This window comes from Trachurus japonicus, unplaced genomic scaffold (assembly GCF_045865225.1).
Source record: "Trachurus japonicus isolate A0001 unplaced genomic scaffold, Traja_1.0 AP030754.1".
NCBI lineage: Eukaryota > Metazoa > Chordata > Actinopteri > Carangiformes > Carangidae > Trachurus > Trachurus japonicus.
In genome coordinates, this window is record NW_028220887.1 from 32,364 (window position 1) to 47,314 (window position 14,951).

Below are 14,951 nucleotides of genomic sequence, written 5' to 3' on the forward strand. Positions count from 1 at the left end.
CTATTTGAGTTTACACAACTCTGCTGTGGATCCAACACAGTAAAACTGAAATCCAGCATGTAGAGGCTGAGTGAATGTGGTCTCGACTCTGTGGAGGAGAGTCATGGTTTCAGAGACGCTGTAGAAGGACAGAATACCTGCTCTGTGATCCAGGTACACTCCTACTCTGGAGGACTGAGGACCTGAGACTGGAGTCTGGATGTTGTTGGACCAAAATGTGAAACTTTTGTCGTTACTAACTAACGCCCAAGATTTGTCATTGAATCCGAATCCACTTTCTATCCCTGTTCTGCGGATGTTCTTGTATGCAACTGCTATATAAACCCATCCTCCTCTCCAGTCCACCTCCCAGTAACAACATCCTGTCAGACTCTCTCTACTCAGGACCTGACGACAGTAAGTGAATCTGTCTGAGTGATAAGGATAAGACTGATTATCCCCCATCATTGTTACTTTTCTGTTTCCCTCAGATAATAACAGAAGTTTGTGCTCTGTGTTTGGATCCAGTGTGATTTCCTGTGAATATCTTAAGAAGTCTGCTCTGGTCCTGGGCTCTGGTGGTGACAGTAAAACATCCACTTGAGTCTCTGTCAGTGAGATGTTTGTCCATGTGTCTCTCAGAAGGTCCTGTAGTTTATCTTTGAGCTCTGATACAGCTGCTGTCACATCCTCAAAGTGTCTGAGAGGACGGATATTGATGCTGGATGAGTGTGTAGATGGACTGAGTGCTGACAGTGAGGGGTAGTTGTGTAGAAACTGGGTGTGATCCTCTGTGTGTGACAGCAGCTTCAGCTCAGCGTCTTTCCTCTTCAGCTCAGTGATCTCCTGCTCCAGCTTCTTCTGAAGCTCTTTGACTCCACTCACTTGAGTTTCCTGCTGGGATCTGATCTGCTGCTTCAGCTCAGAGCTTCTTTTCTCCATGAGACGGATCAGCTGAGTGAAGATCTTCTCACTGTCCTCCACTGCTTTATCAGCAGAGCCATTGATGGCCTCCACCGCCTGTTGAAGCACCTTCACATCTTTCTCTCTGTCCTGAATTCTCTGCTGGATCTTCTGTCGACTCAGCTCCAGCTCTCTCTGCCTCTCAGTCCTTTCTGCTGCAGCTGAGACTGTGTCGTGGCCTTTATGTTCATCCACAGGGCAGAGATAACAGATACACTGCTGATCAGTGCGGCAGAACATCTTCATCACCTCATCATGATGAGGGCAGATGTTCTCCTGGAGCTTCTTGGAGGGCTCCACCAGCTTGTGCTTTTCAAAGGCTGGAGATCCATAATGAGGCTGCAGGTGTCTTTCACAATAAGAGACCAGACATTGCAGACAGGACTTGACAGCTTTGAGTTTCCTCCCAGTGCAGAAATCACAGGCCACATCTTCAGGTCCAGCATAGCAGTGATCAGCAGGAGCAGCTTGGAGTCCAGTCTTCTTCAGCTCCTCCACTAAAGCTGCTAACATGGTGTTTTTCACCAGGTCAGGTCTTGGTGTGAAGTTCTTCCTACACTGAGGGCAGCTGTAGATTTTCTTCCCATCCTCTTCATCCCAGTGGGTTTTAATACAGTTGAAGCAGTAGCTGTGTCCACAGGGAATAGTCACTGGATCCTTCAGTAGATCCAGACAGATGGAACAAGAGAAGGTCTCCTGGTCCAGATGAACTTCTTTCTGCGCCATTTCACCTCTCACAGACGACGACTGTCTGAGTTTCTGTTGCTCAGAAGTGAAACTAGTTTGAGCTCTGATCTAAACAACATGTGTCTCTGCAGTGAACGGGGCCTGTCAGCTCCTCCTCTTCACCACATGTTGGTTTCACCCATCTTCAAACTGTAGATCTGAAGGGGAGGGAACAAGGAAACACATGAACAGGATGGAGCTCACTGTGTTTGAGAGCAGGAAGAAGTGGGAGGTGATCAGGTTTGACTTGGAGCAGCAACTTCTATACAGTCCTGGGGTCTCATTTATCAAAGAGGGTGTAAAAGTCCTCTTAAATTTTCAGTACGACGGAAAGGCAAAATGTGCGTACGACCAAAAAATATACACTCTTTTCAGATCTATCAAACTCTGTGTACACACGGCTGCACGGTATTTCCCTTGATAAATCACACCGGACCCAAGAAAAGTGCGGATGTGAACACGCCTCATATGCAGCCCCCTAAACGGCCCCACACAACCATATATGGTCAATGCAAATAAGCACATATTAAGTAGCCATGTGCACTCTGGAAACGTGTGGAATGACGTCAGTGGAAGACGGTGAAGACAACAGACGGACGGAGAGCGGAGGAAGAAGCGGAATTTCTCTGAAAGCGAGATACACGATAACACGGCAATATCAGTCAGAAACATCATCTTGCATTGAAAGGCTACAATAAAAACAAAAAACTCCCAAATCTAAATGAAACAGAGCAGAAAGAAGAATAATCATATTTAATCTGCCCCTTTATTTTAGATTAGGCTATGTCATAATAATTTAAAACTTTGATTTTCATTTCTGCATAGCTATATATAAAAATTTAAAAAAAAACATTGAAGTCCACCAGTCTGTGACTTTTCCTAAAATGATGTTGGGCAGCACCCAATTTTGTTAAATACAATAAATATTATTCACACAAAAAATATCGATCATGTTTTCTCATTTGCTTTGATTTGCACCGACATTATTGTGCTTGCTGCACTGTGTGTCCAGTCTGGCTACTTAACACACGCACGTCGCAGAAATTATTTTCCAGACTGGACAGACTGGTTGCGGAAGAGGTGTAGCCTACATGCAGGGGAAAAATATCAATATGATATCAAAAGAAAACAAAATTTGTTTTATAAAGCCAGTATTTAGGAGCAAACTAGTGTAAATGCACAGGGGAAAAATCAGAGTCGCTGTGCTTTTCATGTAAAGTGCCGACGTCAACACGTGTGCGGCGGCGGCGGCGGTGGTGGTGGTGGTGGGGTCATCATCACCACCACTACATGCTACTTCAAACAGTGTCCGCGCTCCTCTCTCCCTCGCACACTGCAGTTCTCTGACTCAGCAGCGGTGTCGCCAATTCCTCCTGTTCTTCAAAAAGCGTGTAAATGCTGGTACGCCATGGTCAGACTGGTCGTAAATTTCTGGGGCGCATGACGTCTGTCCGACTACCCATTTCTCTGACCACCCATTTCTCCGACTCCGACCATACATTTCTTTATTTTTGCGTCATAAGTCCGACCTCCCACTTCTCCGACTTAAGTAGCCCTAACCCTTAACCTTACCCTAAACCTAACCTTAACACTGTAGAATGGGTAGTCGGAGAAATGAGCCGTCGGACTTGTGGGCAGTCGGACTGACGTATGCTCCCCAAATTTCTGCACTTTCTCCCGACAGGTTTTGGTTTGATAGATCCCAAATTAGGCGGAGAAAAGTGCGTACGCACAAAACATGGGAAAGAGCGTGTAAAAAAGCGTGTATCCACAATGATAAATGAGGCCCCTGGGGTCTCATTTATAACCGTTGCGTACACACAAAACGGGGCCTGAAAGTGGCGTACGTGACTTTCCACGCCAAGGTTGTGATCTATAAAAAACAAACTTGACGGGAGAATGTGCGCAGCCCTAAGCAAACTCTGACCCATGTGTACGCATGGTTTGGAGGAAAAGGGGAATTGGCGACACAGACGGTGTGGTGGTGAACTGAAGTCAGACTCAGGAAATGATGAGTGAGAAGAACGATTATGTTTTTATTATCGGCCGTCACACATCTAATTTCAACCCATATGCGTTAGATCCATGTTGCCACGGTGATTTAATTCAACAGCCTTATTTTGCATCGGACTGGTGTTTCAGAAACATCTTCTTAGAATCTAACTTAAAATTCAAAATCAAAATTCCTTCTCTATATTTAAAGGGGACCTATTATGCTCCTTTTTGCACAAACTAAAATAGTTCCTGGGTGTCTTAAAGACATGTCTGTGACGTGCTTCGGTCAAAATACCCCAAAGATCAAACATCACAGCATTCTCAAAAACAGGGCTCTGCAAAACGGTCTGTTTCAGTGGCCCCTCCCTTTAAATGCAAATGAACCACTCCCTCAGCATTGCGTTACCATGACGATGTCTACTACTAGTACCTATACTGATTTGGCCAAAATGTAGTATGCAAACAAAAGCTAAATCTGCAGTAGGCAAATTGCCAGATCTCCAGTCTGCATCTGACCAGTCTACATTGTGTAATGAAATGTGCCCATGACCTAGTCTCACCCTAACCAAAGATGGTATAGAGTAGTCTTTGCCATGTAGGCTACTGTAACCATGTAACATGTAATATAAAAATGCAAAAATAAATATATAAAATAAATTAAAAATATATGCAGAATGGTCAGTTCATTGTAAAACAGTTATTTATTGATGTAAATGTGGTGATTTGTGCACATAGACTACAGCAGCACTGCTCCTCTCCTCCTCCTTCTCACAGCTTCACTTTTCATTCAAACTAATTCAACTGCCACAAGATTTCATCAATGAGACCAACATTCTGCTAAATAGACTAACCACACGGCGGTAAACGTCTAAAAAACCTGCGGGTATGTTTATTAGCGATGGTTTTCTCTACCGCGATGAGCACGGACGCCTGCCCGGCCAAGGAGGCCTGCAGACGGGCTCTGCCTGTGTGAGGAGCCGCTGCAGCTCCAGAGCTCCGGTGCTCCGTCGGTCCAGCGTTACGTCGGTCCGGCGAACAACGTCGCCCCGGCGGTACGTCGCTGCTCACACAGGTACAGCTTCACTTACATGAAACGTCGGCGTAAACTTCTAAATAAAACTCAGTAAAGTGACGCTACAGCGCTAAAACATGCAGGGAAGAAGCAGGAAGTAGTCCGCTCCGCTCTCCGCTGTGACACCAGGCACAACAGAGCAGCATGGGAGGAGGCGGGGCTGGCTGGAGCAGAGACCTCGGCATGACCATGTAGGGGAGTCCGGCACGCATCGACGTAGACGCGAGCTCATGTCAAAAAAAACTCAGCGCAACCGAGTGTAACAGGTGTGCAGAGAAATCCCAATTATCTAGCAGGGTTTACCTCCAAATGCATTAACCTCATGATATGACACTTCCACGGCCTCTAGAACCATTATCCAACATTTTAAACATATATAAAAGTCTGAAAAGCTGGAAAAGCATAATAGGTCCCCTTTAATCACCACCATCTCGCTGTCATATTGTTCACTCCCAGAGCGCAGGAGGAGGAGAGGATGGCGCGGCTGCATGGGGTAAATACATGGTGTAAATAACTATATGTTCCTATGATACTGTGAACGTATGATCGAGAGTCAATTAAATCTCAAACCCTGGGGAAAAAAATCCAGTAATCGTTCGCACAATTGTTACATTCTGTTTTCTTGTTATCAAGAGAAGTGTCATGTTTGATTATTCCTCAGAATGTAACTGATTCTGCTAATTATTCAAAGTTTTATCGATCAGTCTAATTACTGTAAATATATAAATACAGCGGTGAGCCCCGTGCGTAATTCTGCACCACGGCACCGCTGGAGGAGAAAGGAGGGAGAGGGAGACCATGATGAATGGTTAATAACTCGTTTCAGATTAGAACTGTTGTCATTGTTTTTTTTTTTTTATATATTTTTTGGCTTTTCATGCCTTTATTCGATAGGACAGTTGAGAGTGTGACAGGAAATGGGAGGCAGAGATGGGGGGAATGACATGCAGGATAGGGCCGTCCGACGCGGGACTCGAACCGGGGCCGCCTGCAGCGAGGACTATAGCCTCAACACATGGGGCGGGTGCTCTACCAACTGAGCTAAACACCGCCCCGAACTGTTGTCATTGTTGTAACTATGTGCCGAACCGGGTCCAGCATTTGAGAGGGCAGTGCACCGAAACGACACCGCGTGCGCTCTGTGCCGCTGACGCCGTTAACAGCTGCACCAACACGTCACGTCGCCACTTTCACACCTGCAGCTAATTCACAACACCGACAGAGGGTCATTGACATGCAGATCGCATTCATGTGGTGGTTTGCATTGACCATCTAGGGTTAAAACAGGGCGTGTACAGGGCGGAACGTGAAGCGGATTCAGCTGCGCACACTTGTAGGAACTCTCTGGGCCTGTCCCAATATGCACACTCGATCACACTTACACACTTGGGCACTTGGCGTGCGCGTTCATGGGCCTAGTGTCAGTGCGCAAGTGTGTCCCATTTCTCCAACGACCGAAAGTGCAGCGCGCTTGATTTGCACTTTACCCACACTTAAAGTAAGACCGCATCCGAGCGGTATTTGGCCAAGTATAAATCCCACAATGCACCATGGTGAAGTCCGCCGTCACCCAGAGCCACAAGCCACGTTTAGGAAATGCGATTGAATTAATCTCAATAAAATGAAATTAACTTTCTATCTAATAATTATGACCTTTTAATGTCATATTTTATATTCATCATGCTCTGTTCATGTTTTTATATTTTCGTTTTTCTTGTTTGTCTTATTTACTTACGGAGTTGGGCTTACACATGTATGATTTGAAACTTGCGCATAGAGACACTTTAGGAGTAGATGAGACTGATCCAGCAGCACCGTTTATTAAAACTGTTGCTGTGTGTGTGTGTGTGTAGTAGTTGTGCTACTGTGCGCAACGGCACAGGCTGCACTTGTCAAGTGTGTCCCGATTGCTTTTAAATATCCCCCCACACGCTTGGCCACTTAATCCATGCTTGCACACTATATGCAAATATACGTTCCGCCGGCAAAACGTCACCAAAGTGTGTGCGTAACCAAGCGCACTGAGCCAAGTGTGGAGAAATGGGACAGCCCCTCATAAAGGGAAGTTTGCTTGCAAGTGTGCGTACGCAGGGTTTTATAAGTCTAAATATTTACTGGCGCACGCAAAACTTGGCTTTTGGGCGTACGTACACTTTTAGTAACGATCCCACGCACAGTTTTATAAATGAGACCCCTGCTCATTTTATTTTAAAAGACTGATCATCTCAACAATTAGGTGATAGATTCTTTTGGAGATCTAGAGGTCTATAAAGGACAATATTAGATTCGTTTTCACATTCATTAAGGTTTTTATTGCTTTTCATGGATCATATACAATGGATGAAACATTGATAAAGTAATCACTGCAGAAGCAAAAACACGTTTAAATATTGCTTTGACAGTTTCACAAAAATTCTTTAAGGATTAGGGTGAGGGTTAGTATTTTCAATAAACAAGCTGAATTCAAAATATGACTTTGACTCCCTCAGTGTATACATTCACCATCATCCATATGAAGCTGGTTGTAAAGCTCAATTTAAATGTATGTTCCCCTTATTTTTTTCAGATTTCTATCTCAAACTTTGATGAGAATAATTTGATTCCCCTCTGCATTAAACTGTCTTTAATACAGCATTCACACCACCATAAACTAAGGATAATAACAACTATGATTATGAGAATAAACTACGTGTAAATCAAAATGCATACATTCCTGAATTCAGTACATTGGACAACAGAAGTAACCTTGATCAATAAGAGAAAAAAACATGGGTTGCAGTTCATCCTGCCCATCTTTGACAGCTCACAATTTCACAAAGTAATTTATTTCAAAGGTCATACACAAAAATCTACTTTTGTCCATAGTGTTGAGTAACTTAATTTACATTTGTTGGTAAAAAATGTCAAACACACTCAATGTTCAAAAATAAGTCCACACCTAAAATATTACACCTTTGTGTGATTACTGACATATACCCCAGGCGACTATCCTAGAAATCTAGACGCACCCTAGCGGCAGCAAATATATTTGCTCCGTAGGTGGGTCTAGAAACGAGCCATAGGAACTTTTTGAGTCTCCAACACCGTTTGTGTTCACCAATCACAGCGCTCTATCTCCGTTGGGCGGGCTTAACGCGATGACGACATACATTTTAATTGGCTTGTCAGGCTAACGTCATCCTGCTCTTTGCTCTGATTAGTCATAGCGCTCAAGCGGTACCCTATTGCGTGCAGAGGCAGTTTGAAAGACAGCCTTCATCCCGCCCCCTGGATTGAGCCGAGGTCTACCAGTCGTTGCCAGACTATACATTTTAATGATATAGTCTGGCTTGTCAGGCTACCAGGCGACAAAAGTATATGAACAAATGAAAATGACTTTACATCCATATGTGATTCCAAACTGCAGCTATGACACTAGAAGCACACCACTGTCTGAGTGTCAGTGTGCTAAAACATTTCATTACAAAAGATTTCACTTCATTGCATTAGAATTTATAGGCCCATACTGTGAATAGGCCTTAAATTAAAAGTGCACAAAGCAATTGGCACAGTGGGCGTCCACATACAGTTGGCAATGCAGTTTACAATGCAGTTTACTGTCTGACAGCAAAAACCTAGAGGAGCATGTAAAGAATGCCATCTAGTGGAGATTCTTTATATCTGTACATACAGCATCTGTCAAACAAGAGAAAGATTGAGGATTACATTTACTGTAAATGGAAACCAGAATTGACTCTGAACTAATGATCATTAAGGTTTAACAATTAAGCTAAAGATAGAAAGTTGCCAAACATATTTACATGAGTAGACCTCAAATTTAAATAAATTTTGTATTGGAGAAAGTTTAATATTTTAGATTTAAGATGATTATAAAATTTGCAGATTACAGTTTTATTACACCGTCAGTGCATGAAGTTTATTTCATAGGCAGTGTTGGGGAGACTTAAACTACATGTAGTTGTACTACATAAATTAACTACAACTTGCTGGTCGCTAAACTACATTCATATTTTGTGCTGCGTCAAGTATCTCAACTAATGCTTGGGTCGTTTTTTGTACTCAATTTACAAACTACAATTTTGGCCAATGACAAGAAATACTTTTTAGGCCATTAAAAAAAGGACCTATATACATTTTATTTTACCATTATTGTGTTCCAGAACCTTTCCTGCCATGGTTTAAACATTGTTGTTCAAGACACACTACTTCTACCTCTTTGTATTTTTTATTACATTTTTTGTTAACTGATTTACATTTCTTTTTTACAAGTGGGTTTTGGGTTAGGATTTGCATTTTCTCTTTATAATACCCAACATCTCTATAGATTACCCAACAATGTATTTGGTGAACCTACAGTATGTTGACCAAAAATGTCAGCTTTTCTTAAAAAAAAAAAAAAAACTGAGAGGCATTTCTGCTGACATGTGAATTTTTTGAAAGACTGAGTTAAATGAGTATGAGTAGTTGCCAAAGCTCATTTTTTTTAGCTGTAGTTTTACAAACTACATTTCTCCAGGGGTAGAAATGTAGTTTGTTCAAACTACTGCCAGGCTGAATTACATCTAGTTTTACAAGCTACCAGTACGCTTGCAAAGTAGCTTCCCCAACACTTTTCATAAGCTAAATTAAGCAATTAAAATACAAAAATTCAATGCCTCACTGTAGACAAAGCCTAAATAAATGTTTACTTTACTTTCACAAAGAATATTCAAAACAGAACCTTTAATCAATTGTTTTGGATGATTCTGATACTGCATTTGTGTTTTTGTATTTTTGTGCATTTTTCCCTGACTTGTCATTGATTTAATGCATTGGAAAATTAAACTTGTGTTAAATATTGTTTTTAAGTTGTAGCAACTCTGTAGAATGTATATTTCTTCTTGTTTGTGATGCATACTAAACCAAAAGTGCCAAATACCCTTTCGTTGAGACATAAAAGTGTTAAGAATCATCCATCTTCTCAAGTTCACACAACTCAACAGTGTTTCCAACAGGATTAAAGAGATAAAATCCAGCATGTAGAGGCTGAGTGAATCTGGTCTGGACTCTGAGGAGGCGAGTCATGGTTTCAGAGACGCTGTAGAAGGACAGAATACCTGCTCTGTGATCCAGGTACACTCCTACTCTGGAGGACTGAGGACCTGAGACTGGAGTAATGAATTTACCATATCTGAATTCACATCGATTTTTGAAAACTTCGAACACCCAAGACTTGTCATTTTCTCCAAATTTTTCATTAACACAGTCATTGTATGCAACCACCACTGAAACCCCTCCCATACCTTTTTCCACCTCCCAGTAACAACGTCCAGTCAGACTCTCTCTACTCAGGACCTGAGGATATGAAGTGAATCTGTCTGGGTGATCAGGATAAGACTGATCTGACCTCATTAATGTTACTTTTCTGTTTCCCTCAGATAATAACAGCCGTGTGTGTGCTGTGTTTGGATCCAGTGTGATTTCCTGTGAATATTTCAAGAAGTCAGCTCTGGTCCTGGGCTCTGGTTGTGGCAGTAAAACATCCACTTCAGTCACTGTCAGTGAGATGTTTGTCCATGTGTCCTGTAGTTTATCTCTGAGCTCTGACACAGCTGCTGTCACATCCTCAAGGTGTGTCAGAGGACAGCTATTGATAAAGAATAACTCTTTAGATTGACTGAGTGCTGACAGTGAGGGGTAGTTGAGTAGAAACTGTGTGTGATCCTCTGTGTGTGACAGCAGCTTCAGCTCAGCGTCTTTCCTCTTCAGCTCAGTGATCTCCTGCTCCAGCTTCTTCTGAAGCTCTTTGACTCCACTCACTTGAGTTTCCTGCTGGGATCTGATCTGCTGCTTCAGCTCAGAGCTTCTTTTCTCCATGAGACGGATCAGCTGAGTGAAGATCTTCTCACTGTCCTCCACTGCTTTATCAGCAGAGCCATTGATGGCCTCCACCTCCTGTTGAAGCACCTTCACATCTTTCTCTCTGTCCTGGATTCTCTGCTGGATTTTTTGTCGATTCAGCTCCAGCTCTCTCTGCCTCTTAGTCCTTTCTGCTGCAACTGAGACTGCGTCGTGGCCTTTATGTTCATCCAGAAGGCAGACGAGACAAATACACTTCTGATCAGTGCGGCAGAACATCTTCAATATCTCATCATGACGAGAGCAGATGTTCTCCTGGAGCTTCTTGGAGGGCTCCACCAGCTTGTGCTTCTTTAATGGAGCTAAATCGTAGTGAGGCTTCAGGTGTTTCTCACAATAAGAGACCAGACATTGCAGACAGGACTTGACAGCTTTGAGTTTTCTCCCAGTGCAGAAATCACAGGCCACATCTTCAGGTCCAGCATAGCAGTGATCAGCAGGAGCAGCTTGGAGTCCAGTCTTCTTCAGCTCCTCCACTAAAGCTGCTAACATGGTGCTTTTCACCAGTTCAGGTCTTGGTTTGAAGTTCGTCCTACACTGAGGGCAGCTGTAGATTTTCTTCCCATCCTCTTCATCCCAGTGGGTTTTAATACAGTTGAAGCAGTAGCTGTGTCCACAGGGAATAGTCACTGGTTCCTTCAGTAGATCCAGACAGATGGAACAAGAGAAGGTCTCCTGGTCCAGATGATTTCCTTTCTGCGCCATTTCACCTCACTGAAGTTTATTTGTTGCCCTTAAAACAAAAAAAGTTACATCTCTTCTGGGACTCTTTTAGTTACACTTCAAGCATTGAGCTTCAGGTAGTTAAAGTTCTGTCAATATCTGAATGAAGTAAAGATCGTTGTGTTTCAGATCAGCATAATAAGGAAGCATTAACTATTCTTGGTTTGTTCCAGGAAGAGGAGTGGTTTGACATGTTCAGGGTCCATTTCTTAACACAGATATTACACAACAATGTGCTGACTCACTGTCTAAACAAAGTTGACACATTCAGTCAATTATGATTCTGCATAGGGTTGAGACAGAGCCAAACTGTACATATGGATTAGAGCTGTTAGATAATACAGAAAACTAATTATATTAGTTTATCCATTGTTCAGATTTGCTGTCCCTTGTCCTTTTGTTAGGGCTGTGGTATGCCTGTATTTTTATTTGCAGTAGTGCAGTGGGTGTGGGTTGATCTTTGTCCTCTCATAAAACTATCCCTCACCTGTACTATCCCCACCGGCACCCATTGCCTAATCAACCTTATACTACATACACTCTCTGGCCATTTTATTAGGTACATCTTCCTAGTGCCAGGTTGTACCCTTTTGCCATCAGAACTGCCTTAATTCTTGGTGGCATAGATTCAAAAAGGATCTGAAACATTTCACAGAGGTTTTAGTCCATGTTGTCTGTGTGTGCAGCCAAGGGAACATTTAAATGATGCTCAGTTGGGACCAGGGGGACCAGGTAACTCTTCCCTTCCCATGACACTATGTCAGCTGACCACTATGTCACTTGATGTCAATTTGTCAAGTACTGTATTACATTATCAGTTTTGAAAAAAATGACCCACCTGAAAATGTAAAAAAGGTGTTATATTATTGGTGAAGTTATTACATTATTGGGTTTTATTACATTTTCGATCAAGTTAAGTGCAAATTTTATTACATTTTCAGGAAATTATTACATTATAGGGTGCTACAGTCCTCTTGTCAGCCACAAAACACTCATCTGCACTTCGATTACAGACCATGGTGAATTGTTTTCCACACAGCAGCCATTTAACTCGAGTGAAAGAATAACAACAGTTGCAGTACAGATCAGTGGTAGCTTTTGCTGGCATGTTAACGAGTTTGATTCTTGTGTCGAACATTGCGCTTGGGACTCTTCCAATGAAGACAATCTGGCCAATCAGTGGCCGGCAGTTGGTTGACATCATGTTTTAGTATCGACTCAGCTCCCTTGAAACTTCACCAGGGGCGATATTTAAAAAGTACCGGGTACTGTCTCTAGTGGAAAAGCAAAAAAAAGTTTAGTTTAGTCAAACGAAGTAGTGCTAGTGGAAAAGGGCCATAAGGAGCCCAAAGTGACCAAGAAAATACCCCACACCACCACCACCAGTCCCAGCCAGTGATACAAGTCAGGATCCAGGCTTCCAGTGCTGAATTCTGACCTGACTTTCCAAAAATTTTGCAAGACTCATCAGACAAGGCAACACTTCCCGTTCTTCTATTGATCAGGTTTGGTCCATTGAGTGATACGTCTTGTGGTCTTCTTTTATAGCCCATCTGCTTCAAGGTTCCACATGTGTGTTCATAGATGCTCTTCGGCAGACCTGGATTATAATACATGGTTATTTGAGTCACTGTTGCTCATAGGGAGGCTTTGCAGCCATTATAGCACTATTGAAACCCTGTGAGAGCACAGTCTCAAAATGGCTCTGTGAAAATAGGACTTTTTGAATGTTTTCAAAATATAGGCTACCACTCCTGTAACGGAGACCCACACTAGTTAGACATGTGTGTAGTTATCCAACTATGTCCCCGTGAAATACAGATAGCTTCAAGATAGCTTAACTTGCACACAGTGCAAAATGATGGGAATGAGAATCAGCACCTCTAAGTCTAAGGCCATAATTCTCAGCCAGACAATAGTGGAGGTACTGGGAGTGAGATGCTGCCTCATGTGAAGGAGTTCAAGTGTCTCAGGGTCTTATTCATAAGTGAGAGTACAGTGTTTCCCACAGGTTTGCAAGTAGACTGTGGTGGTAGCAATTGTCGACGGGGGGGGGGGGGTATAAGTTTCACTTTTAACAATATAGTTCTATAGAAGCTCAGTGGCGCTGTTTTCAACTCGACCGCAGCAGAAGGGGTGCGTTTGATTTCAGCTCCAAGCAAGATGACGTTGACGCGCTGCTTGTGTGCCCGCGGGGGCGGGGCTCATTGGGGCTCCGCTCCGTTCAGACGTTGTGTTGAGCGTGAACCAATGCACCCCACCGGCGCAGCGTGAAGAGAGAGAGAAGGAGACGGAGGGTGAAGCGAGTTTAGTGTGTTAGCGAGGTTGAGTCTAAAGCCAGGCTCTCCTGTATCACAAAGGTGGCTCTCTTTTAACCCGACTAGATCACCATGGTAACTTATAAAATCGGCTATAAAAGCGCCACTGTATAACTATTTAACTCATTTACAGCTGCGTCACCTTTACTTTGACAGTGGATCTGGATCAGAACGGAGCGTTTGTAGGAGGGAGAGATCAGCTGATCCGCTGCTGTTGACTTTCTCTCTGAACGTCTCTTCCTACAGATGTTCAGCTGAGGGGATACGCTGCTCAGCTGTTGAGCGGAGCGTCAGGAGCAAGTTGATAACCAGCTTCGTAGTAGCCTACCGTGTTAACTCCGGGGGGACCGCGGGGCTAGAGGTTTTGTTGTTGCTGGCTATGTTGAGCCTCCTTCTACAGGCTGGAGGAGTCAGTGTTTTTTTTTTTTCCTCGGCCTTTATTTTGAAAGGACAGCTGGAGAGAGACGGGTAGCCTAGGCTACGCGGAGATAAAGTGAGGGGGGATTGACACGCAGTTCCATTATTATCTGAAGCTTTCAGGCAACGTTATCACCCCTAAAAATACTATATGGTGAGAAATGAACGTGGAGGAGGGGGGGGAAAGGCGTGTAAACGATTATTGATTTTTCTAAACGGTTATAATTTGTTATCGGATACAGGAACGATCGCCTGACGCGCGTGGAGTAGGATTGAGCAAGATATCGATAGATGGATTTGTGTGTAATTCAGGGGAGGTGTTCCTTGCACGTCCAACAAGCAAGCCATAGGGCAGACCAAGGACTACGTGGAGATATTCTCCAGCCTGGCCTAGGAACGCCTCGGGCCCCCCAGTCAGAGCTGGCCAATGTCACTGGGGAAAGGGAAGTCTTGGGCTCATTAGTGGATCTGCTGCCCCCACGACCCGACCTGCATTTGAAGATGCATGGATGGATGGATAAAATTCAAATGCTGTACCAGACCTTTGAAGATGGAGTTGAGCTTGAAGACAAAGCTCTCAATTTATCAGTCAATCTTCATTCCATCCCTCACCTATGAGCTGTGGGTCATGTTCATGTCGAAGGTGGTTTAGGTGATCCAGGCATCTGATAAGGATTTAGCCTTTCTGTCAGCTCCAGCCTCCAGTCTGCCCATTCTCCTCTGAACTCTGGCATCAACTGCTCCCACTGCTGTTCACCAGATATTTCCTCTATCTTGGATGATACCAGATGTTAGTGTGTAACAATTCACTTTCTTTTCTTCTTGAATGCTTTACATACGGTTTGACTTTTAATGTGTCG

At 43.4% G+C, this 14,951-nt stretch overlaps 1 protein-coding gene across 2 annotated transcripts; it reads right to left on the reverse strand.

The window, feature by feature from the left end:
* Positions 1-11,340, reverse strand: LOC146960042 (tripartite motif-containing protein 16-like). Of its 2 annotated transcripts, XM_085772683.1 has the most exons (3): positions 10,843-11,340; positions 10,028-10,269; positions 1-345 (listed from the first exon to the last, which is right to left on the reverse strand). In XM_085772683.1, the coding sequence occupies exons 1-3, from the start codon at positions 11,336-11,338 to the stop codon at positions 1-3; spliced, it is 1,083 nt and encodes a 360-aa protein (XP_085628809.1). In that variant the 5' UTR covers positions 11,339-11,340. The 2 variants fall into 2 exon arrangements, with proteins under 2 accessions (XP_085628809.1, XP_085628808.1); XM_085772682.1 differs by lacking the exons at positions 10,028-10,269; positions 10,843-11,340 and having other exon boundaries at positions 1-1,768.
* Between the last annotated feature and the right edge of the window lie 3,611 nt (positions 11,341-14,951).

Excerpts from the sequence above, each read along its gene's own strand:
- LOC146960042 (XM_085772682.1), bottom strand. The coding sequence starts at position 1,668 with ATGGCGCAGAAAGAAGTTCATCTGGACCAGGAGACCTTCTCTTGTTCC.